General features: G+C 39.5%; 1 protein-coding gene across 2 annotated transcripts in view; it reads right to left on the reverse strand.

Moving 5' to 3' along the window:
• The window catches only part of poglut2 (protein O-glucosyltransferase 2), a 126,683-nt gene extending 100,617 nt beyond the window's left edge, over nt 1-26,066 (reverse strand). For both annotated transcript variants that reach the window (XM_084313760.1, XM_084313759.1), the window contains exons 1-4: nt 25,420-26,066; nt 10,681-10,886; nt 10,143-10,348; nt 4,135-4,212 (exon numbers count right to left, since the gene is read on the reverse strand). In XM_084313760.1, the coding sequence (XP_084169886.1) occupies nt 4,135-4,212; nt 10,143-10,348; nt 10,681-10,886; nt 25,420-25,646 (717 nt within the window). In that variant the 5' untranslated portion in view covers nt 25,647-26,066. The remainder of the gene's footprint in view (nt 1-4,134; nt 4,213-10,142; nt 10,349-10,680; nt 10,887-25,419) is intronic.
• Between the last annotated feature and the right edge of the window lie 970 nt (nt 26,067-27,036).

Below are 27,036 nucleotides of genomic sequence, written 5' to 3' on the forward strand. Positions count from 1 at the left end.
TGAACATTGTATTAACAGATTGCAGAATGGGTACAATACAGTACGGCTCAATACACACAATTGTTAAGGGGATACAGACCAGAGAAAGACTTTCGTCTTGTTTACATCAGGATCCCCCATTTTCAATTCATAATGAATTGTAAGTAAGGGTGCAACTAGCACTGTGCAATCCATTCTTTGTGGATCCTGGCCAGTCTTGTACCCATTACCTTTTAAAAAATATTCTCAAATGTAAAAATACAGATCTTACTAAATTATGCAGAATTCCGCTCCCGTCGAATGTCAGCTTGAATAAGTGGAACCATAAACAAACTACCATGAGAAACTCCTACAGTAAAAGTCCATAGGCTAAAGGCTAAATGTATCCACAACCAGGTGGGACTTCTGTGACTCCCGAGGTCTATTACACGTGGCAGCACAATCCCAACAACAAGATAGGGCTGAGCAGCGCGTAAAACACAAGGATGCATCATATACAACTGTTACGACCCCTGTGAGTCTAAGGCTATGGTTAGACTAGTGTATTCCTGGCGTTTTTTTATACGTTTTTGACGACGTATGATGTCCTATCTACACAGAAACGCGTTTTTTGGCGTTTTTTTGTGGATACGGCTGAAACGCAAAATTGTGTTTGCGTTTGGAGATACGCAAAAAAAACGTGTCGACAACAGCGTGTAGTCAGCACGCTAGCCGTTGTTGCGAAAACGCCCATGCGCAGTAGATACCATCTGCGTGCCCTTCCGGTGACAATGACAACAGTGTGTGTGTTTGGGACAGAGCTCCGTGTCCCAAATAGCTTCAGCTACCATGTGTTGTCAAGTTATTGTTATAAGGACCCCAGTCCAAGCTACAACAGTCTGCATTCCCTTAACAATTGTTTGTATTGAGCCGTATTGTATTGTACCCATATGCAATATGTTAAATAAAGTTTACATCCATTCATTCTGCTAGCATTACCGATAGCATGAGCAGCTGGCTAACGTGAGCTATCAGGATTGAATGAATGAATGAATGAAAACTTTATTTAACAGATTGCAGAATGGGTACAATACAGTACGGCTCAATACATACAATTGTTAAGGGGATGCAGACCTGAGAAAGACGTTTGTCTTGTTTCCATCAGGGTCCCCCATTTTCAATTCATATAGACATTTATGACATACACAACATACATGACATTTATGGCATAGGGACATATAGGTATTTAGTACTGATACATTTGTGACATAAACGGTATTCCAATATACAGTACTGCTACCCCTAGATCCTGACAGATGAAGGGGAGGGGACTGTACATTAGGGGGGGGTGGGTGGGTGGGAGAGAAATATACATACGGCGGGGAGGGAATATATGCATGCGGTGGGGAGGAGACTGTCTATTAGGAGGTGGTGGGGTTTTGGGCATTTACGGTGGCCAGTTTCGAATTGCAGCCTCCCGTAGGTGCTCTTTAAGAGCGGTTTTGAATGTGGGCAGGGATTCCTGGCTAGTTTGTAGGTTAGTAGTTATAAAAATATCTCTCTATGACAAGGAGTAGGCAGGGAAACAAGGCAACAACACTCGTTATCTCCATATCAAAACCCGAATTAGAATTTTAACTTACCAGGCAACTAACTGGAAGTATTCTACAGGATTTCACCGATTTTCAAGTGTCAAAATTCACACACAGCCCGCTCGCGTCACAGTATGCATCCGATTCCCAGCCAGCAACTACGTAATAATTTAGCTCAATTACTGTTAACCTTGGGAATGCCTGTTTACTCACCTAGTAACGTCCTTACATTCATAGCCAAATGACAATTGAATCGATACCATAATACAAAAAAAATCAAATACTTTTGGTGAATTCAATTGCATGGTAAAATACTTATTATTTACAGCAGTGGATTCTATTTTTAAAAGCTGCACTTATTCAGGCTTTGTTCAGACAGCCACTTTTAGGACCCCAAAGTGTCAACAGAGGCGGAAAAAGATATCTATGGGAAAAACCGCGTGATTTCTTTCCGTAGCCTATGTTTGCGAAGACGCTCTCTGATTGGCTAGCCGCGTACAGCGAAGACCCTCTCTGATTGGTTTAGCGCCGAAGGGTCTCTTCCGCCTTGTACATATAGTGGTTGAATGAATGAATGAAAACTTTATTAACAGACCCAGATTATTCAGACCCTGTTAGCTCAGAGTTCCTCTTTCAACTTAACAAGCATTAAACAAAATGGCCCAGTCATCTATTCACCTTTGTTTAATACACACAGCGTTGTCTCTAATGTTATCTAACTACTGATAGCTCGCGATATCATCAGTTTTGTTGCTGGCTAAGTAGCGTGAGCTAACGTTAGCTTCTAGCCACAATGCTATATTGTTATAATGGCATACTCCATTGACGTTAGCATGCAGCTAACAATGCTACCGAGCGTTTTTTAGACTAAAACTATCCGCTCTTGGTGGTCACTTGTGTTGATGTTAGTTTTGTTTCATCAACAAATGACAAGCAGAACACAGTGAATGTATCCGTTTTGTTTATTGCACTTTTATTAGGCTTTGCTGGAAAATTATTGCTGCATTGAGTAAACAAGATGGTGGCGCGGCATAGGCTGCCTTATTGACATTTCTTTGGTGGAGCTTCCACCAGGAAGTGTATTGGCACATTCGTTCTGATTGGTTGAAATTGCCTTCATGTTTGCCACCTACTGCCACCTACTGCTTTGGCAGTGTACTACATCAGTGTGCTTGGCTGACAAAAACGAAAAAAAAACGAAAGTGTGACTCGAGGCGCATGACGTCGCGGCGATACGCGGCGATGCGTATAAGAAAACAATACGAAGATGATACGAAAGGTGTAACCTCAGCCTAAGGGTAAAGGGCTGTAACATAACAGTTGGTTGACAGAAAAGATGGACCAGGTTTGTAAACAACAATGCTATTTATTGGTAGATGCAAAGGAAGCACATGTAGCTCAGGGGTGAGCCCAGGCCAAAACAACAAACAAACACCACTATACTCCAAATAAACACAATCTAATCTATGGTAAAAGAGATTACATTACCTAAACTACTCTTACCTAACCAAAACAGGAGAAAACAATGTCCAAAGGAAATGGCAGCTCACCCCATCTGTGCTTCCTGAGAACGAGAAAAACACATTAATTATACAGAAACAAAACAGAATATATACAAAAACAAACTAACTAACAATGCTCTCTCTGTGGCCATACACACACAAGGAAATTACTACTAAGCACCAAAGGCAATAAACGAAATGCAATACTGTCAAAGTTACAGGTTTACCAAAAACACAACATGCCTAGCCTCATGCCAGAGAGAGAGAGAGACTGAAGGGAGAAGCCATGTTTTAACAGGTGTGGAGTGATCCATGATTGGGTGGTGTGGATTGAGTGTTGGAGTCTGAAGCCATCCACCAATCGGTGCTGTATTGCAATAATGGAAGAATTGACCAATGGTGAAGGGAACAATGGCTGGAGGGAGGAAACAAAATGGAGAACACACACACATGGAGACACACACTGGGGAATATATACATTGGGATGTAACAACAACACACATGTAAATGGATCCAAAAACACATTCAAATCAGATTTTCCTAAACAATAGAGGTAGTTGGGAAGAATCTGATTCCACTCCCTTTGGGGTTTATTTACACCAGCGGTTCTCAAACTACGGGTCGCGACCCAAAGTGGGGTCGTGGGTAGGTGACAGTGGGGTCGCGCATTGGCAAGTAAAACATTAAAAAGAAATTGAAATATATATTTTTTTATGTTCTGGCAACATATTTTGGCTAAATATGCCTAGTTTTAGAAATGTGTATTGATAACATAGTGCTGCAATAACATTTTCGAATAAATATGCATGATCAAGTTCAACAACGTGTGCTTTTATTTTGATATTCCTTAATTCCAATTGAAATTACGCAATACATTAAGTGTGGGGTCGCCAAAAAAATATCCTAAATAAAATGGGGTCGTGGTATATAAAAAGTTTGAGAACCCCTGATTTACACCTATGGTTTGACGTGGCTCGTCGCAGTTAGGACAGAATCCTGATACTGTACATCTATCTGCATTGTCAGGTGCACACAGGGCCCCAAATACACGGGCCCCAAATTCCACAACAAAAAGCACTTACTTTCCTGGTGAGAGAAAGGAGGAGGGCATCCATGAAGATCCTGAACCCCACGTGCTCCCCGAGCGTCTTAATGTAGACCTAAAGAGGGGGGGGGGGGTAGTTTACTAAACATCAACAAATTATAATTATGATTAAAAGATTCTATCAAATGCATGAATTTGTGCTAGATGTTGTCACCACCACCATAGTACCTGGTGGTGAAGGTGATGACAAGCGGGCGCTAAAGGACTAAACCAGTGTTATTATATATGTACCACATTTAGCATTTTAAAAGGTTTGCATTTTGTACTTCATTGTTTGCATTTTGTACTTTATTTTGTACTTTAGTTCGCACTTTAGTTGTACAGTGTTTGGTCTTTATTCTTTTAACTGTTTTACTGTCTGAACCACAATCTCAGGGGGCTCATACAGAACCAAGCATTTCACTGTAATGTACATGCACCTTATAATATGTGCTGTCAGGCGATTAAAAAAATTAATCTAATTAATTACAGGATTTGTAATTAATTAATCTAATTAATCGCATTTTAATCGCATAACCATTTTATGCCTGATATTCTATATTCTATAATCATATTTCAAATGGCATGTGTCCGGATGGCAGAATTCAGTACTGTATCTACAAAACCTTCTGTTTAATCATCTTCCATCTATTAATTTGATTAGATTTTTCAGGTCTGGTCAATTTGAGCATAGTGTTATTCACAGTCAAAGATTAAAAAAAATGTAATTGATATTCTCATTTGGTTCATTACAATTTACTCAAGCCTAGTAACAGACACAGTATTTCTGACACTGGGAATACATTACCTGAGATCCATAGATGTCCCTAGAATCAGATACCAAGAACATGCAAATGGACCATATAAAAAAAAAAGTCTGTAATGTGTATTCTACGTTCTTATGGAATGAATGAGACAAAAAAAAGTTATTTAAATTTTTTTTTTTATTGTTTTGTAATACATTTTGAGTTAATTTTCATAACGCGATAATTTGCTGTGTAATTAATTAATCTAATTAACGCGATAAACTGACAGCAAATAAAGCAAAACTTGAACTTATTGTGACTTCCTTACCAGAGATTGTCCCTGTCTTTACCAAATTCTGTGTTCATGGGTGTATGTTTTGGTTGACCTCCACACTGCCACTGATGTTGAAAGGGTTGAAAATATACTCAACACAGGTAATTGACCCTTGTGAACAACTGCACCTTTACGTTAGCTAACGTTACTGTATTATTCTACTACAAGCCATTCAAATTCGCGCAGCAACCAGGAGCAGTGAGCTGTTCCCCGAAGTCTGTTTTTGGGATTCGAACTTCGGCAGGGTATTTTTTCGAATGGACGTTCGAACCATCGTTTTTAATCATGCAAATAATGTGCTCCTAAATAATTGTTCCGGGTCAGTACTGTCGAGTCTTGACGTTACGCACATAGCTCACATTTAAGCATATAACGTAGAACACATGCGCATATTGCTGCGGTCAAAAATGGTTATTGAAAGTAGTAGTACCTACTTACTGGTCACAGGAGGCTTCAATACCGTTTGGATGGTAATACATTTTGTGAATACATTTTTTGAAACAACATCTTTGTTGGCCCGACGGCTCATATCCTAACCCAACCCCCTCCAATGTACAGTCATTTACCTAGTATGGTTTTGTCAATAGTCCAATGTACAATTTTGATTGTTTGTACAGTGTCTCCTCCCCCCCCCCCCCCTCAATGTACAGTTTTGCTTGTTTATACAGTGTGTCTCCCCCCCCCCCCCCCCCAACCACCTCCAATGTAAATTACCCAGTATGGTTGTCAATATCCCAATGTACCCAACCCCCCCCACCCAACCTCCTCCAATGTACAGTTTCTATGTCAAATGTATATACTCCCTTTTCTTGACTCCTTCTGTATCACAAACAGTACTGTATTTGCAAATCTGGTATGTCATAAATGTATAGATGTAGCAGTACTGACTATCTGTATGTCATGTATGTCATATATGTCCTGATTAATTGAAAATGGGGGACCCTGATGTAAACAAGACGAAAGTCTTTCTCTGGTCTGCATCCCCTTAACAATTGTGTGTATTGAGCTGTACTGTATTGTACCCATTCTGCAATCTGTTAATAAAGTTTTCAATCAATCAATCAATCAATCCTGCTACCTTAACATTAGCAAGCTTAACGTGCATAACATACCTGTGTAACGTTAAGTAACTTGTGTTCCGCTGGGAAAGTTCAGCATCACTGTGACTGCATACACTTGGTTTAATCCAAACGTCCATTCTGAAACGTTGTATTATGAAATAAGATGGGTGAGTGAGTGAGTGAGTGAGTGAGTGAGTGAGTGAGTGAGTGAGTGAGTGAGTGAGTGAGTGAGTCTCTCTCTCTCTTTTTTTTGCATGATTGATTAATTTGCTGATCATGTATGACGGACGGTGGACCCCTCCTCATCTCGACTAGACTGTGTTGTGTCTGTGTGCGTGCGTGACCTTTGTGACTTTCAAATGATTGTAAACACAACATCGTACTGTGATATTCTGATATATATCACGTTTCTGATATATATATTTCGTGTAATATAAATAAATAAATGAACATTTAATTAAAAAGATGAAAAGAAGCGGAGGCTCGAACCCATTAATTAAGATTCGAGTGCCAACGTAACGAACGAAGGTCCGAACCTTCGAACGTTTTGGGCTCAGCCCCACGTTAATTTAACAAGCGCACCCGACTGACTGCGGACGTTGGACGTGTGTTGCTTCTACTAGAGTCAAAGAGGGTTTATATCTTCTCCACCCCTTTTCAACACCAATGGCATTTTAGTAAGGTAAGCTGATATCAGCTAAAACACACCATATACACCTACAAACACAACATGAGTTAAAGACAATCACCAGTAAAGGCGGTGAGTCAAAATGAGATTGGAATGGTCCTTTATATACTGTATAATGTGAGGCATTGGAATGGTCCTTTATACTGTATAATGTGAGGCATTGGAATGGTCCTTTATACTGTATAATGTGAGGCATTGGAATGGTCCTTTATACTGTATAATGTGAGGCATTGGAATGGTCCTTTATACTGTATAATGTGAGGCATTGGAATGGTCCTTTATACTGTATAATGTGAGGCATTGGAATGGTCCTTTATACTGTATAATGTGAGGCATTGGAATGGTCCTTTATACTGTATAATGTGAGACATTGGTATGGTCCTTTATACTGTATAATGTGAGGCATTGGTATGGTCCTTTATACTGTATAATGGAGGCATTGCAATAATAATTGAACCCTTGCTGTGAAGAGCCATATAACACTGATTAAAATAAATGTTCAGCCCATGTATTTGCAGTTGTAAAGCCAATCCAATACACTTGGGAGTGTGAATGTAATATATCACAAGAAAGTACTCAACCTCTGTTGTCTTTAGCTGTGAATGAACACAACACTCTAACTTACAATATTTAATAATGCAGTTAGAAAAGACTGAATTTATATGGTTCTTCAGCTTAGGGGCTCAATTTAAGTATTTCACAACCAAAGCATATCACCACAACTACTACTATAAAGATTAGGCTACACTAATATTATAGTATTATACTATTATAGTATATGACTCGTCATAAAAAGTTAAATAAAACATTTATCATAAATGATGTAGCCTATCTGCATCCGCTCGGCGCTCCATCAAGACGTCACCATCACTTTCGCACTAACCGTGAGCCCTTATTGGATTATTTATGTTGACGCAACTGATGAGTTATATTCATTAAAGAAAGTTGATTTAATAAAAAAAAAAAAAAAAATTTAATCAGATTAATCACTTTATTCAAATTGAGGATTTTTTTTATGATTAAAATATAAAATATGACGACAGACATTCGAAGCTTCATTCGAAAACTTCAATAGAAGCTTTGAATGTAAAAATAATAATAATAATAATAATAATAATAATAATAATAATAATAATAATAATAATAATAATAATAATAATAATAATAATAATAATAATAATAATAATAAAGTACATTGGGTACAGCCCACCGATGTCGACCGTGCTGTATTATATAAGCATTATTTGCTGACTATTTCAGTGGGAATTCTCCTCCCCCTCCCCTCGCCGTGTTTCACCCCTTTTCAGAGATCCCCATCACAACTAGGAGTAAGGAGCAGCTCTCTCATGATGGAAAACACATGTATCTCCCAACACTATTGTTCTAAAGGGGGGGGGGGGGGTAATACTACATCCCGCTGTAATACTAGTTTTGTGTGAAGAAGGTCTTTTGACGGATCAAATTTTTTTGACAGAGGCCTGGGATGATTCCCCAGGTGGTGGTGCTCAGAGCGTCACAATGGTCCTACAGGTCGCGGTCACCTACAGTTAAATGACAAATCACCTTGTTGAGTAGGAAACAGGGAACGCGTATTATGGACGATCCCTCTGTAATACTAGTTCTGTGTGAAGAGGGTCTTTTGACAGATCATATTTTCTGGAATGGTTCCCAAGGTGGTGCTCTGAGGGACCGCCCCTGCAACAGGCGTGTCAGTCATGTAGCCTTAGGGGCTCATATGGCCCCTACATGTTACTAGCCCTGTGTGCAGCTAAACACTCTCCTTTTACCATTATGGCATACAGGGAGAGAACATACTCTACTCACTCTTATATAGGGGTGTGTACCGAATCCGGCGCTTTTAAGGCTATCGACCGAATCACGTCGGTACTACCGAGTACCGTTTCACGTGAGATCCACTGGTGCCACATTTCGGTACTGCAAAAAAAAAGGTCTAAAAATACGATGACGTAAACGTTTCGTTTACCGCAAAACGAAACCTATGAAGTGTGCCGCACGTTCACGTCAACGTTCACGCGCACAATATGCGCTTACCTAGGATTCGACTAGATTCAACAACAAAGCAGTCGGGGAGCAATGGCAAGCCGGAAACGGTTGCAAGTGTGGTTACACACATTTCTTACAACTGGGGTAGGTAGATTACATTTTTTGTACAGAAAAAAAGGTACCGGTATCGGTTCAAATGTGAACGGTACCCAACCCTACTCTTATAGCTGTATTTGCTATGTACAATCATAGTCAAGTTATTGTATAGGCAAAAGTACAACAATTGAAAGCCTGCCTCAGAGTCACCAGCAATTAACACAAGGCACCAAACGAAATTGGCGACATTGATATCTGTCTGATACAGATATATTCTCAATATCGATACCAGCGCCACGAGCTGTGATGAGGTGTCAGAAATCAAAGCCGCGCAACTTGATTTTCTGCATTCCCCCCCCCCCCCCCCGTTAGATCACTCTATTGAGATGTGATCCACTTCAATCTCAATTCTCTAATAGTTTTAGTTTTAGTTTAGTTTATTTATTTAGCACGTTATTTTAAAAAAACAGTGCTAGGAGGGAACGAAGCCTGAAGGGCTTGTACAGCTTGTACTTGTAATGACCCCAACACTAATGGTGGAAGTGGATATATTGTTGAGTATGAAGTTGTGCATTGTGCAACATCTCCCTTATCCTGAAGCCTAGTAAGCCTAATATCTCCCTTGTCCTGAAGCCTAATATCTCCCTTATCCTGAAGCCTAATATCTCCCTTATCCTGAAGCCTAGTAAGCCTAATATCTCCCTTGTCCTGAAGCCTAATATCTCCCTTATCCTGAAGCCTAATATCTCCCTTATCCTGAAGCCTAGTAAGCCTAATATCTCCCTTGTCCTGAAGCCTAATATCCTAATATCTCCCTTATCCTGAAGCCTAGTAAGCCTAATATCTCCCTTGTCCTGAAGCCTAGTAAGCCTAATATCTCCCTTGTCCTGAAGCCTAGTAAGCCTAATATCTCCCTTGTCCTGAAGCCTAATATCTCCCTTGGCCTGAAGCCTAGTAAGCCTAACATCTCCCTTGGCCCGGGCGGGAGGGGTTCTCCTCCAGCTGACCAGTGGATGTTTGCTGTCCAACCCTCCGCCCCCCCCCCCCCACCCACCCCCCGTGCCCCCCGCCGTGTACCTTGTTGTCTCTGATGGTGTAGTGGCAGAGGCTCTGTCTCTGTCCGAAGCGCAGGGGGATCTCCAGGGCGTTGCGCTCGGGGTCGACGCGGGGGTAGAGGGCCAGGTCGCTCTCTATCTGGGGGAAGGAGGCGGGGCAGTGCATGCTCTCCTGCCAGGCTGCGCCGCTGGGCTGAGGGCAGTCACAGCCCTCGTGGTAGACGGGGCCTGGGGGCGCACGGAGAGCAGGGTGTGCTGCTGGTTACTGGGTAGGGTGTGTAGATTCTAGTGTTTATTGTAACCATATTTATCGTTATGGATAACTGATAGGGCGTACAGACCCCCATCTGCACCTTTGATCACACTGCCTACTTGCTCGGATGTTTACACTACAAATAACTTTTCTACTATTACCATGCCCATATTTTTATTTAATTTTTTTTCCAGTACCGAAATGTGCCACCGGTGGATCTCACGTGATTCGGTCGGTATACCCTTAAAAGTACCGGATTCGGTCGGTACCCATCCCTAAACATGGCATTGTATTTTTTTTTTTTTACCTTTCAGAACGAAGGGAGACCCGGCGACCTGGCGGCCCCCGAGCAGGACGTGGACGTGCAGGTCGGTGTAGGTGGCGTACATCCGGTAGCGCGCGAGGAAGGAGCCGTCCCTGCGGTCCAGCACCTGCACCCAGATCCTGGTGAACTGCTCCGCGGGGGAAACGATGCTCACCTCAAACGTCTTCTCGCCGGGCGAGGTGGTAAAGCTGAAGGGAAGCCAAATTGTATTCATATTTTACATTTGAGTCATTTAGCTTGACGCTTTTATCCAAAGCAACTTACAAGATTGTGTGCAAACAAAGTCAGCAGGAAGGGTAGGTCTCTGGTGGCTAAGGGTGCGTGGTGTTGTTTGTCAAGCAGTGTCGAACCTGCGTGCTTCACCCTGAGTGCATAGTAGTGGTATAGACATATTAGCATAGTAGATAGTGGTATAGACATATTAGCATAGTAGATAGTAGTATAGACATATTAATCATAGTAGATAGTAGTATAGACATATTAGCATAGTAGATAGTAGTATAGACATATTAGCATAGTAGATAGTAGTATAGACATATTAGCATAGTAGATAGTAGTATAGACATATTAATCATAGTAGATAGTAGTATAGACATATTAGCATAGTAGATAGTAGTATAGACATATTAGCATAGTAGATAGTAGTATAGACATATTAATCATAGTAGATAGTAGTATAGACATATTAATCATAGTAGATAGTAGTATAGACATATTAATCATAGTAGATAGTAATATAGACATATTAGCATAGTAGATAGTAGTATAGACATATTAGCATAGTAGATAGTAGTATAGACATATTAGCATAGTAGATAGTAGTATAGACATATTAGCATAGTAGATAGTAGTATAGACATATTAGCATAGTAGATAGTAGTATAGACATATTAGCATAGTAGATAGTAGTATAGACATATTAATCATAGTAGATAGTAGTATAGACATATTAGCATAGTAGATAGTAGTATAGACATATTAGCATAGTAGATAGTAGTATAGACATATTAATCATAGTAGATAGTAGTATAGACATATTAATCATAGTAGATAGTAATATAGACATATTAGCATAGTAGATAGTAGTATAGACATATTAGCATAGTAGATAGTAGTATAGACATATTAGCATAGTAGATAGTAGTATAGACAACATATTAGCATAGTAGCTAGTAGTATAGACATATTAGCATAGTAAGTAGTAGTATAGACATATTAATCATAGTAGATAGTGGTATAGACATATTAATCATAGTAGATAGTGGTATAGACATATTAATCATAGTAGATAGTAGTATAGACATATTAGCATAGTAGATAGTAGATAGTAGTATAGACATATTAGCATAGTAGATAGTGGTATAGACATATTAATCATAGTAGATAGTGGTATAGACATATTAGCATAGTAGATAGTAGTATAGACATATTAGCATAGTAGATAGTGGTATAGACATATTAGCATAGTAGATAGTAGTATAGACATATTAGCATAGTAGATAGTAGATAGTAGTATAGACATATTAGCATAGTAGATAGTAGTATAGACATATTAGCATAGTAGATAGTAGTATAGACATATTAATCATAGTAGATAGTAGTATAGACATATTAATCATAGTAGATAGTAATATAGACATATTAGCATAGTAGATAGTAGTATAGACATATTAGCATAGTATATAGTAGTATAGACATATTAGCATAGTAGATAGTAATATAGACATATTAGTATAGTAGATAGTAATATAGACATATTAGCATAGTAGATAGTAGTATAGACATATTAGCATAGTAGATAGTAGTATAGACATATTACTATAGCATAGTAGATAGTAATATATACATATTAGCATAGTAGATAGTAGTATAGACATATTAGCATAGTAGATAGTAATATAGACATATTAGCATAGTAGATAGTAATATAGACATATTAGCATAGTAGATAGTAATATATACATATTAGCATAGTAGATAGTAGTATAGACATATTAGCATAGTAGATAGTAGTATAGACATATTAGCATAGTAGATAGTAGTATAGACATATTAGCATAGTAGATAGTAATATAGACATATTAGCATAGTAGATAGTAGTATAGACATATTAGCATAGTAGATAGTAGTATAGACATATTAGCATAGTAGATAGTAGTATAGACAACATATTAGCATAGTAGATAGTAGTATAGACATATTAGCATAGTACATAGTAGTATAGACATATTAGCATAGTACATAGTAATATAGACATATTAGCATAGTACATAGTAGTATAGACATATTAGCATAGTAGATAGTAGTATATACATATTAGCATAGTAGATAGTAATATAGACATATTAGCATAGTAGATAGTAATATAGACATATTAGCATAGTAGGTAGTAATAGACATATTAGCATAGTAGATAGTAATATAGACATATTAGCATAGTAGATAGTAATATAGACATATTAGCATAGTAGATAGTAATATAGACATATTAGCATAGTAGGTAGTAATATAGACATATTAGCATAGTAGATAGTAGTATAGACATATTAGCATAGTAGATAGTAGTATAGACATATTAGCATAGTAGATAGTAATATAGACATATTAGCATAGTAGATAGTAATATAGACATATTAGCATAGTATATAGTAGTATAGACATATTAGCATAGTAGATAGTAATATAGACATATTAGCATAGTAGATAGTAATATAGACATATTAGCATAGTAGGTAGTAATATAGACATATTAGCATAGTAGATAGTAGTATAGACATATTAGCATAGTAGATAGTAGTATAGACATATTAGCATAGTAGATAGTAATATAGACATATTAGCATAGTAGATAGTAATATAGACATATTAGCATAGTATATAGTAGTATAGACATATTAGCATAGTAGATAGTAATATAGACATATTAGCATAGTAGATAGTAATATAGACATATTAGCATAGTAGATAGTAATATAGACATATTAGCATAGTAGATAGTAGATAGTAGTATAGACATATTAGCATAGTAAGTAGTAGTATAGACATATTAGCATAGTAGATAGTGGTATAGACATATTAGCATAGTAGATAGTAGTATAGACATATTAGCATAGTAAGTAGTAGTATAGACATATTAGCATAGTAGATAGTAGTATAGACATATTAGCATAGTAGATAGTAGATAGTAGTATAGACATATTAGCATAGTAAGTAGTAGTATAGACATATTAGCATAGTAGATAGTAGTATAGACATATTAGCATAGTAGATAGTAGTATAGACATATTAGCATAGTAAGTAGTAGTATAGACATATTAATCATAGTAGATAGTAGTATAGACATATTAGCATAGTAAGTAGTAGTATAGACATATTAATCATAGTAGATAGTAGTATAGACATATTAGCATAGTAGATAGTAGTATAGACATATTAGCATAGTAGATAGTAGTATAGACATATTAGCATAGTAGGTAGTAGTATAGACATATTAGCATAGTAGGTAGTAGTATAGACATATTAGCATAGTGGTAGTAGTATAGACATTAGCATAGTAGGTAGTAGATAGTAGTATAGACATATTAGCATAGTAGGTACTAAGTAGTTGGTAGTATAGACATATGATATTAATAATAATAATAATAATAATAATAATAATAATAATAACTAGACAATTCCGCGCGGGGGAAATTGTGAAAGTGTGGGTGACGCCTGTGCACCGCCGGCCAACGGGGGAGAGGGTCTCTCGCGAGTCTCTATGACAAACGGTTCAAAGGATACAAAAAGGGGGCGCGGCCTAAGGATCGGGGGAGTGGTCAACATAGACCAATCAAAGAGGATATCCCTACTGAGTGCAATGACACAAAATGACAAAATATCTTACTTAAATAAACAATTTGAGGTGTTCAACCAGTCATATACATAAAGGACACTTGTCAGAGCTTTACTTTTATCAATAACAAAATGTTTAGGACACAATAACTAATGTCCAAAATGTCAGTTAGAACCTTGAAATCATGGTACCACTAAAATGTTTTAATAAAATCAACGGATAGACAAAGGAAAAACAGAACAAAACAGAACAACACGTCGACAAGTACGGCAAGAGTCAAAGTGAGTCAGGGAAGGCCAGGCGATATAGGTGGGTTTTGAGTTTTGATTTAAGGCGAGACACTACAGGTGAATAGGGTAAAACATTTAACTAATAGATATCACAATGAAACTTCCCCAGTTGATTACTTATATTAAGACAAGACTTTTTTGTATTACAAGTTTTCTGACATTATGTTTCAATATGCAAATGAGGCATGACCTACTTAAATATGCATATAATTCCAGGACAGAAATCTGAACATTGGATAATGCCATTTTCAAAATTATAGTTTCATTTTGTTGACACATTAGAGCCAAAGGTTATTACAGAGGGGATTTTGGATATCTCTTTTTATCACTCCATAAATCAGAAAATACTCAATTTTTATGGTAAAATTCCATATTTCGCCATGTTTTTAGGAATAAAATGTGATATAAATCAGGGTATGAATGCGATATCAACAAACCCTTCTGTAAATACCTTCAGAACATAGATATGAATAGAACTGGAAGGGTTGGTGTATGTGAGTGCTACTGAAGTGGAGATTTCTGGCTCAGAGTATGAGGAAAAACTCTTAAAACTAATTTTTGGTAAAACGCCTTCAAAGTTCACTCTCTCACTCTCTATATGAGCCTGTATCACACTTCTCTCTCCTCCTCTGTCTCTATCACTCTCTATATGAGCCTGTATCACACTTCTCTCTCCTCCTCTGTCTCTCTCACTCTCTATATGAGCCTGTATCACACTTATCTCTCTCCTCTGTCTCTCTCACTCTCTATATGAGAAAAAAAACAAACGAACTAAAACAAAAACGCAAAAAAACGAACGAACTAAAACAAAAACTTACTTTTCGAGTTTTCTGACTTTTTCAAGTTTTCGGATTTTTCCGAGTTTTTGGGTTTTCGGACTTTTCCGAGTTTTTGAACTTTTTCGGATTTTTGCTGTTTCCGAGTTTTTGGAATTTTCAGAGTTTTTGGATTTTTTCGGGTGTTCGGACTTTTCCGAGTTTTTGAACTTTTTCGGATTTTTGATGTTTCCGAGTTTTCGGATTTTTCCGAGTTTTTGGGTTTTCGGACTTTTCAGAGTTTTTGAACTTTTTCGGATTTTTGATGTTTCCGAGTTTTTGGATTTTTCCGAGTTTTGGGGTTTTCGGACTTTTCAGAGTTTTTGAACTTTTTCGGATTTTTGATGTTTCCGAGTTTTCGGAATTTTCCGAGTTTTTGGATTTTTCCGAGTTTTCGGATTTTCGGACTTTTCCGAGTTTTTTAACTTTTTCGGATTTTTGATGTTTCCGAGTTTTCTGATTTTTCCGAGTTTTGGGATTTTTCGGAGTTTTGGAACTTTTTAGATTTTTCCGAGTTTTCGGATTTTTCCGAGTTTTCGGGTTTTGGGATTTTTCCGAGTTTTTGAACTTTTTCGGATTTGAGATTTTTCCGAGTTTTGGGATTTTTTCGAGTTTTCGGATTTTTCCGATCAACATCGACCAATGGCACAATCCGCAAGTCTCTACGACAAACGGTTCAAGAGATACACTGAGGGGGTGTGGCCTAAGGGGGCGTGGTCTAAGGATCGGGGGAGTGGTCAACATCGACCAATGAAAGGTGGTCAACATCGACCAATGGCACAATCCCCAAGTCTCTACGACAAACGGTTCAAGAGATACACTGAGGGGGTGTGGCCTAAGGGGGCGTGGTCTAAGGATCGGGGGAGTGGTCAACATCGACCAATGAAAGGTGGTCAACAGGGGGAGTGGTCAACATCGACCAATGAAAGGTGGTCAACATCGACCAATGGCACAATCCGCAAGTCTCTACGACAAACGGTTCAAGAGATACACTGAGGGGGTGTGGCCTAAGGGGGCGTGGTCTAAGGATCGGGGGAGTGGTCAACATCGACCAATGAAAGGTGGTCAACATGGACCAATGAAAAATGAAAGAGGATATCCCTACTGAGTACAATGACACAACCCACAAGACAGAGGGCGCTGTCAGCAATTCAGTACTGCAACACAGTGATGGCCAATGATGGGTTAAGTGGATGATGTCATTGGCAGCTCAGCCACGAGCCACACAGCTGAACCAATCATGAGTGAGCCATGAGCCACACAGGTGAAGCAATCACTATGACTTGCATATTTTCTATCCAATGCATTTCTATGGAGGCAGATGCATGACTGCATTGTCACATTGATTAAAAGAAAACTATAAGAGATGAAGCGTTGTGACGCGCACATGAGCACTACAACGAGTAGGCGAAGGGTTGTGCGCGATATTGTGACATTCGTGCGATATTGTGGCACTCCTTCGGCGATCGGAACAGAAGGCTAAAAAATAGTGTGAAAAATGTGATTTCTAGAGGGCGATTGCATGGCGGTCAATGGGGAGGAGAACCTTCAAACAAATGGTCGTCAGTTGAGATAGAAATGTCCAATTCCATTTATTTTTCTTTTGTGAGCGGGTTGACAGCCGTGTCATCGTTTTGATGTGTTTGTTTTATTTCTACGTCCAAAATTGAGATCACACTCGCAATTCACCCAAGGTAGGGGGAAAAAGATTATTTCAGCTGCTACACTCTAAAATGCAATGCATTCCCAATGGGACCGAAATTTTACTGTTTAAAGTCAATTCGTAGCCAGACGGTGCGGTGAAACTTTTACGGGTTCGAAGACCGCAGTTGCCATAGGCAAGCCGCTCGTTTTGATACCTTTCACGTGTATGGTGCGCGAACGCTTACGTGTTGCAAAGTGTTCAAAGTGTTTGAAACTCTAAATTGCACTGTATTTCCGAAATTTTACCGTTTAAAGTCGATTCGTAGCCAGACGGTGCTGTGAAACTTTACGAGTTCGAATAGCACATCGAGTTGGAGCAAGCCGGTCGTTTTGATACCTTTCACGTGTATGGGGCGCGAACGCTCTGGCACGAGTGTGTTGTCAAAATCGGTGGAATAAAGAAAGAAAGAAAAAGAGTATGGATATGTATAGTGTGGGTTGCAACCTGGCTTCGCCAGGTCACCCACACTAATAATAATAATAATAATAATAATAATATAATAATATAATAATAATAATAATAATAATAATAATAATAATAATAATAATAATAATAATAATAATAATAATAATAATAATAATAATAATAATAATACATTTTATTTGGTGGCTCCTTTCACGACACCCAAGGTCACCTTACAGATCATAAAAACACAGCAAGGCAGTTAAAAGTTGAGGTTAAAAACAAAACAAACAACAGGAAGTATAAAACAGTGAAGTTAAAATAACAAAACAAACAAACAGCAGGGGGTATACAGTGTTTCCCCTAGGATTTCTTTCACAAACTACTATTGTGTTGTCATGTGTCATGGATACGTGGTGTCAACAGACACATAGTATCGGTACATTAGACACATAGTATCGGTGCATAGTTAGACACATAGTATCGGTGCATAGTTAGACACATAGTATCGGTGCATAGTTAGACACATAGTATCGGTGCATAGTTAGACACATAGTATCGGTGCATAATTAGACACATAGTATCGGTGCATAGTTAGACACATAGTATCGGTACATAGACACATAGTATAGGTACATAGTTAGACACATAGTATCGGTGCATAGTTTACATAGTATCGGTGCATAGTTAGACACATAGTATCGGTGCATAGTTAGACACATAGTATCGGTGCATAGTTAGACACATAGTATCGGTACATAGTTAGACACATAGTATCGGTGCATAGTTAAAAATCATTAAGGACTCCAGTCACCCGAACAACTGCCTCTTTGAACTGCTGCGGTCAGGCAAGCGATACCGGAGTCTCAAGGCGAGCACAGAAAGACTCAGAAGAAGCTTCTATCCCCAGGCCATCAGGCTGCTCAACGAACAATGAACACTACACAACAACCATCAAACGCACATAGCACACACATCCACACGCACACACTCACTTTAAACAAACACACTGTAGCACCCACTCCCCACACTTTATAGCACACACTCACTTTAAACAAACACACTGTAGCAGTGTAGCACCCACTCCCCACACTTTATATTTATTGATAAAGGATTGCACTACAACTCGTACACATTACTGTAAATAGTACCTAAATTGTACCTCATCCCATTTCTGCTTTGCACTATATCGTATTGTATATTAGTACACTGCATAGTATTGTATATTATATGGTAACTCAGTTACGTCTATTCTGCATCGAACATTGTACATATGTCTATACTGAACACTGTGACCTCATTTTCTACTTCTAATTTACATGCTATACTATGTTATTTGATACTTATCTTGTCTAGCACAGTCTCTGGAGCGTAACAGTAAGAAGCATTTTGTATGAAAGTATTCTGTACTTCTGTATGACAACTATTAAAGAAACTTGAAACTAGTTAGACACATAGTATCGGTGCATAGTTAGACACATAGTATCGGTGCATAGTTAGACACATAGTATCGGTGCATAGTTAGACACATAGTATTTATAGGGCTGGGCCAGTGGCGGCTCTGCCACTAGGGGCGCAAGGGCGCCGACCCACCTGCTGACTGCTGTTAAATCAGAGAGAAGAAGAAAATAAAACTTTTTAGTTTTTAGTTTTATAGCCCTATAAATAATATAAACATGTTTAAAATTAATAACATTTACTCATTTTAAGTATGTTTGTGTTTCCAATGCACAATATAACGTTATTATATAAAATAAAAAAATACTCGTTTTCTTGAACAGGAAGTGACATCACTTTTTTTTTTTAATTTCTTGGCCCGGGCTAGACGCAATAGCGCTCTGAGTGCGCGTCACGGTTTGATCGCTGTATCCGTTGAAGCCAATCAGTGCGTAACGCGTTGTGCGTTGAAATATGACTATTATGTTGGAATCCGGGCGCGATTTGAAGCGGTCTAGCCAGTAGCGTCAAGAATTTCTGTAGCCGCATTTCGCGGAGACGCTCTCTGATTGGCCGACGCCAGTATTTTTTTCCGTAGCAGAATTTCACAGAGACGATCTCTGATTGGCCGAATCCAATTTCTAATATTCCAATTCTAGCTTATTCCGGTCACCGGTCCGTTGGTGAGAGATAGTTGTGTTGTTGTGTTGTTGTGAAATGCAGGCAGCAGAGCGTGCCGTGACTGCAAGTTCTTTAGATGGTTAAGCTTAGGCACTCTTTCAAAGTTGGTTAAGGTTAGAGTTTGTCTTAGAGCATGGCGATAGAACGCCAGGTAGTTTGCAGTCTGTTCGACGCGGAAAAATGGACAAAGAAATGTACTTGTGTTGTGCTAACACAGCCTAACAAGCTAACACTTGGCTAACAAGCTATTATGGCGGATGCAGTCTGGAGACAGTGGACAGTGGATATACATCAACAGTGGATTATACACGTTTATCAAGCTCTCCTGCCCTGGACGTTTCAACTAAACAGTGAGTCTCTCTCTCTCTCTCGCTCTCTCGCTCTCTCTCTCTCGCTATACACAGCTGTCTCCGCGAAATGCGGCTACGGAAAAAAGTATTGACTGTGCTTGCTGAGACGATAATTAATAGGCTAGCGATTCAAAACGCGCTGCTGTGTTGTGAACTATAACATTAATTTAGCTGCTGCTGATGCATAATGAATGAATGGTGAGTTGTTTAAAATGACAACATACATGTGTTAATTATTTGATTTGATTGATCCGAGAGACAGAGAGAGATTGCTCCAGAGCATCTCAGAGCATTACATTTTCAACTCGACCTATTAACGAGAACTGCGACCTACAAGGCACCAGCGCCAGCGGCCGCCACTGGGCTGGGCGATATGGCCTAAATATGATATCACGATATTTTCTGACCTTTCGGCGATACACGATACACATCACAATGTTTTTCTTTTTTTCCCCAAACAATTCATTATGAGGCTTACCAAGACAGTATTTGAGTTTGCAAGCTAATATTAAAGACAAAATAAAATACCCATGCATTTAGCATTTTTATATTATATATTAGATTTAGATTATTGGATTATTAGATTATATATTGCATATATTTAGCAATGAGATATTATATGATTTAGATATGAAATATGATGAATTGAAAATGGGGGACCCTGATGTAAACAAGACGAAAGTCTTTCTCTGGTCTGCATCCCCTTAACAATTGTATGTATTGAGCTGTACTGTACCCATTCTGCAATATGTTAATAAAGTTTTAAATCAATCAATCAATCAATAGCATTTTAGCATTTTTATGAAACTACTGTATATTTGTATGTCTCTAAATGTTTTGATGAATTGAAAATGGAGGACCCTTATGTAAAAAAGCCGAAAGTCTTTTTCTGGTCTTCATCCTCCAGTCCACTGTTGTTGTATTGAGCTGTACTGTATTGTACCCATTCTGCAATCTGTTAATAAAGTTTTCATTCATTCAATCATTCAGCCGGCAACAGAATAATTTTGATTGACAGTCGAGTCTGCCAATTACGTCACACCGCTTGCACCCGCCCTGCTGTTCTTAGCACCAATCGGCAAGCGCTATTCGGTTTTAACTTTCTTGAATGTCCTCCATTGATTTTGACGAGAGCTCCAAAACAACAACAACGTTACTGTAGCTCCCCGCGGCCGACGATAAGATTACCAGCGCACTGCAGCATGACTAAACGAGGCATAATGATTTTACTGCAATGAATGTTATAATAAAAGCCTTTCCATACATCTGTCTGATTGAAAACTTTATTAACAGACCGCAGAATGGCCACAACTCAGCACGGGCTGAGATAGGAACGAGTAATGCTTGCTATCTATGTCGTCTTCGGACGTTGCTATGTTCGGGTAAATACGCTGATGTTATTGAACGTGTAACTATATAACGTTAATGCCACAAAACGAATGCCTTTGTTAACCATAAGTAGTAACTTTGATGCAGTAGTGTGTGTGTGGCGGCGGCGTTGTTCAAAAGTTTGAACGTGTGGACCAGATTGACGCGACACAATCCTCTTGGGCAAAACATCACGATATCCACGATACGTTAAAAAAGTGTATCGTTAATGAACTGTACCCGATATTTATATAATATCGTCATATCGCCCAGCCCTAGATGCATAGTTAGACACATAGTATCGGTGCATAGTTAGACACATAGTATCGGTGCATTTCTCTACACTGAGCTGAAATGAAATGATTGCGCATAAATTTGGTAAATAAATATTAACAATATTTATTTACAACACATAAATGTACTTATTTACAATTATACATACAGTAGTGACAACACACATATGAACTATTTACAATACGGGGAGGCACATACAACACTCATAACTATTTACAACCAGTGTCAGAGCGAGCGCACTCAAGTTGTTTGGAAATTCTGAGGGCTCAGAGTGCACACTGGACGCTCTGACCAAAGAGTCAGTTTATCAGAGTGGAGCAGATTTTCAGAGTGAATTTATTAACTCACCTTAACTAGGGCCCTATGAAATCCGTTTAATATTTTCCTGAATATCATAAGTAGATAGTAGTATAGACATATTAGCATAGTAGGTAGTAGTATAGGTATAGTAACATAGTAGTTAGTAGTATAGACATATTAGCATATTAGTAGGTAGGTAGTAATATAGGTAACATAGTATAGTATAGTAGTAGACATATTAGCATAGTGTAGCTAGTAGTATAGACATATTAGCATAGTAGCTAGTAGTATAGACATATTAGCAAATATATACAGTAACATAGTATAGTATAGTAGTATAGACATATTAGCATAGTAGCTAGTAGTATAGACATATTAGCATAGTAGGTAGTAATATATACAGTAACATAGTATAGTATAGTAGTATAGACATATTAGCATAGTAGGTAGGTCGTAGTATAGACATATTAGCATAGTAGGTAGGTCGTAGTATAGACATATTAGCATAGTACTTAATAGTAAAATACAGTAAGATGGTTTGTGTTTTTTTTTGTATTCAGATATTGGTGGAAGAAGTGTGTTTTGAGTCAATGGTGGAACACTGGGTGGGTTTCTTCCACCACCGTGGAGCAGGACAGAGGACAGCCTGCGTCTCTTTGATGACCCCCCAGGAGGAGCAGGACAGAGGACAGCCTGCGTCTCTTCGATGACCCCCCAGGAGGAGCAGGACAGAGGACAGCCTGCGTCTCTTCGATGACCCCCCAGGAGGAGCAGGACAGAGGACAGCCTGCGTCTCTTCGATGACCCCCCAGGAGTGGGTCTCAGGCGGCCAGGAGGAGATGCAGAGTGCATGTGTGTAGAAATGCCATCAACACAACTCAGTGTCCTCCCAATGACATGACATTATCCGAACCCATTCACTTCCAATGACGTTCAAACTAAATGAACGTGTGTGTGTGTGTGTGACGTGTGAGAATAATGTTTTATTTATTTATTTAACACGCAGCAGACGGCCAACAATAATGTTGTTTGCTTACAACGGGCATGAATGGAAGCGAAGGTGTCGCCAGACTCTTGAGTAACCAGACAAACAGGGGAGGAACACAGCCCTTCTGTTGCCTAAAGGTCCAGTAACACTCGACTCCCAGGGGAACGCTGTCTGTTGTTGTTGTTGTTGTTGTTGTTGTTGTTGTTGTTGTTGTTGTTGTTGTTGTTGTTGTTGTTTTTGTTTTAATCCCTGTTCTCTGGCGCAAACTTTGTCGCAAGTGTGTATTCATGACGCTGTCATTACATTGTAGGGGTACACAAGCAGGGCTCTACGCTAACCTTTTTCACTAGGGGCACAGATGCTCCTAAATGAAAAAATTTAGGAGCACACAAAGAAATTTAGGAGCACCCAAAAATATTTAGGAGCACAGTGAAAATATTTCAAGTAACAGAGTTAATTCTTTTTCAAAAATAAATGTATATTTGTACTGTGCGTGCATGTGTGTAAATTAGCTCTTGCTACAACCCTGCATGTTTACATTTTGTACTTGATGTTCATTAACATGTGCTGTCCCTATCAAATAAACTATCAAATCAAACTACTGCTACAAAAGGTTCAGTCACTTAACTTTAGCCCCTTTTATGCATACAATGCTTATGTTTTGGCTGTGTTGCTCTTCTAGAAAAATAATCCTTTCAGGGTTGCCTATTGAAATACTGTACACTTTCCTGATTAATTGAAATGGGGGACCCTGATGTAAACAAGACGAAAGTCTTTCTCTGGTCTGCATCCCCTTAACAATTGTGTGTATTGAGCTGTACTGTATTGTACCCATTCTGCAATCTGTTAATAAAGTTTTCAATCAATCAATCAATCAATCACACCTCCAGTACAGAAACTTTGTTTGAGTTTGCGTGTCAGGTAGACCATTGATTGATAGTCGAGTCTGCCAATTACATCACATCGCTTGCACTCCGGCGCTGCAGCTGGACCCATTGCCCACCTCTGCTGTTGATAACGCTAGCCAAGTTATTATACACACAGATACACAGTGGGCCAGTGACTTTGGTGTAGGGTGTAACAATGCATCGATCCTAAGGGGGAAATTCAACTGCATCGATTTGAAAATGTTAGAATAGATTATCGCAATTTTAATGTGTACACGTTATGTTATTGTCATGTCCGTTACAGCCAACACACCGACATACGCTACTGCATCAACGTTATGATTAACAAAGCAAGGCATTCGTTTTGTTGCATTAACGTTATATTACTATTGCTATCGATAAATCTAGGTGTTCTAAAATCTATTGCTATTGGTAAGAGAGATACTATATAATAAGTTAGTGTCTCGGAAAACGAGAGCCCTGATCGCGGAGTTTCAGGAAGTAAACAAGAAAAATGAGAGCTTCCGATTGGTCATTTGCTTTATTTCCCATGAAACCAGTCACTTCACTCTACTGTGATTGGACCGTTGGCTTGAGTGCAATGTGGGACTTGTAGTTTTTTAACGATCTCGCAGCGGAGGAAAAAAAAGACGAGAGGCTATAATCTGTATTCGCACAGCGTGCGCGTAATTGATTTTTACGGTTCGCATACAAATATTTTTAGGGGCATATGCGAGCAATTTGGTCGCACTGTAGAGCCCTGACAAGGTGCACGTATCCGTACCGAACCGAACAAGTTTCAGTGTGTACCGTACCGTACCGAACGGCTGTGTAGTGTACCGAACGAATACAGCGGTACGTTAACCACTAACGACCGCCCACCGGGGGCTGTTTTTTTCACAATCTAATATAATTATTATCATTTTTAATTTCTTTTTTTACAAGTCGATTATTAATTTCAATATAGAATATTCGTTGACAGCCCTACACGTACAATTAGTTACTGCACACTACCCCTGAGTGGAACATGGAAAGCCAAACTTCCCCCACTGTACCGAAAACCGTACAGAACCTTGACTTCAAAACCGAGGTACGTACCGTACCGTGGTGTTTGTGTACCGTTACACCCCTATTACAGCTGTCCCCCCACACGCACGGTAAAGACAGTTTGGGAATTCTGGAATAAATCCCATCTAACAACAAATATCTCCTCAGATGGGGGTCCCTGACCTAGGCTATTATTACGTGTCTATTCGGTGGTTCATGAGACCATGACACACACACACACACACACGCACACGCACACGCACACACACACACAAATCGAAAACCACTGGGGGCTAGAGTCTAAAAAAAATGACGCCATACTTACTTTCTCCCTGAGCTGTCCGCTGCCTGGATGAAGAAGAATCGAGCCGGGAGCACAATGTCCGCCTCCAGCCCGGGTCCCCAGACCAGAGTGTCCGCGGCACTCGGTACCGGGAGCCCCTGCTGTGTGGACGGTCCCGGGCCCGCCCCAGCCCCCTGCCCCGGGAGCCCCTGCTGTGTGGACGGTCCGGGCCTGCAGCAGCAGCAGCAGAGCAGCAGGAACCACGACATGATGATGACCGCCCCTCTCTCCTCCCCTTGTTGTTCCTTTAGCTCTTCTTAATAAAACGGTTCTTCTTCTTCTTCCTCCGTGTGATTTAATAATTCCCCGAGAATCGCCATCGTCATCATCATCATCATCATCATCATCACCACCGGTGTCTAGTCCGAATAGACGGTTCGTCTGCAGACATCTGGTCGGTGTGTGCGGTGTGCGTGTGTGTGATCGCGCACGACGCATTCAGCAGCTCCTCCGTGCGGGACTCTCCTCCGTGCGGGACGCTCCGATCCAACACGCCCGATGCAATGTTTTCACTTTTAGATCCGTTCGATCATCAAAGTCGCCGCTGTCATATTTCTATAATTCCTGCGATACATTTGTGGAGACTAACGTCTTCTTGTCTAAAAGGTAGAGGAGGAGAAAATGTCTGGGGGGGCGGGCCATGTATGTAGAATCTCGCGTTTTCATTGGCCGCTCCCACTACGTCTCTCTGGGGTCGAGGGTCTGATTGGACGGAGGCGGGAGGGGGGGGGGGATGGTTGAACTGATATTACATAACAAAGTAGCCCATTGCCAGCTCTGTCTGTCTGGGGCCCAGCCCAGGGTAACACATCATGAATGAATGAATGAATGAATGAATGAATGAATGAATGAATGAATGAATGAATGAACTTTATTAACAGATTGCAGAATGGGTACAGTACAGTACAGCTCAATACATACAATTGTTAAGGGGATGCAGACCAGAGAAAGACTTTCGTCTTGTTTACATCAGGGTCCCCCATTTTCAATTCATCGTAACATATATGACATACATGACATACAGATAGACAGTACTGCTACATCTATACATTTATGACATACCAGATTTGCAATTACAGTACTGTTTGTGATACGAAAAGAGTCCAGAAAGAAAAGAGTATATACATTAGGCGTAGAAACTGTACATTGGATTGGGTAGGGGGGGGGGGGGGGGGGGGGTTGGGTAGGAGTGGGGGGGGGGGGGGGGGGGGGTTGGGTAGGAGGGGTGGGTGGGGGACACTGTACAACTGTACAAACAACACTGTACATTGGATTATTGACAAGACCATACTTGGTAATTTACTGTACATTGGAGGGGGTTGTGTTCGGACATTTACAGGGGCCAGTTTCGAATTGCAGTCTCCCGTAGGTGTTTTTTGAGAGTGTTTTTGAAAGTGGGTAGTGATTCACATTCCTTTACAGCTTTGGGTAGGGCGTTCCACATTGATGTGGCATAATTGCGAAACGTGTTTAGTCCCTTGTTTGAGCCGAATCTGGGTTTAACATGATTTGTGGAGCTCCCTCTGGTGTTGTGATCGTGGTATTCACTGACCTTTGGGAAGTATTTTGTCATGTACATGGGTACCTTGGTCGTGTAGT

Source organism: Notolepis coatsorum, assembly GCF_963971535.1.
Source record: "Notolepis coatsorum genome assembly, chromosome: 5".
NCBI classification, from domain to species: domain Eukaryota; kingdom Metazoa; phylum Chordata; class Actinopteri; order Aulopiformes; family Paralepididae; genus Notolepis; species Notolepis coatsorum.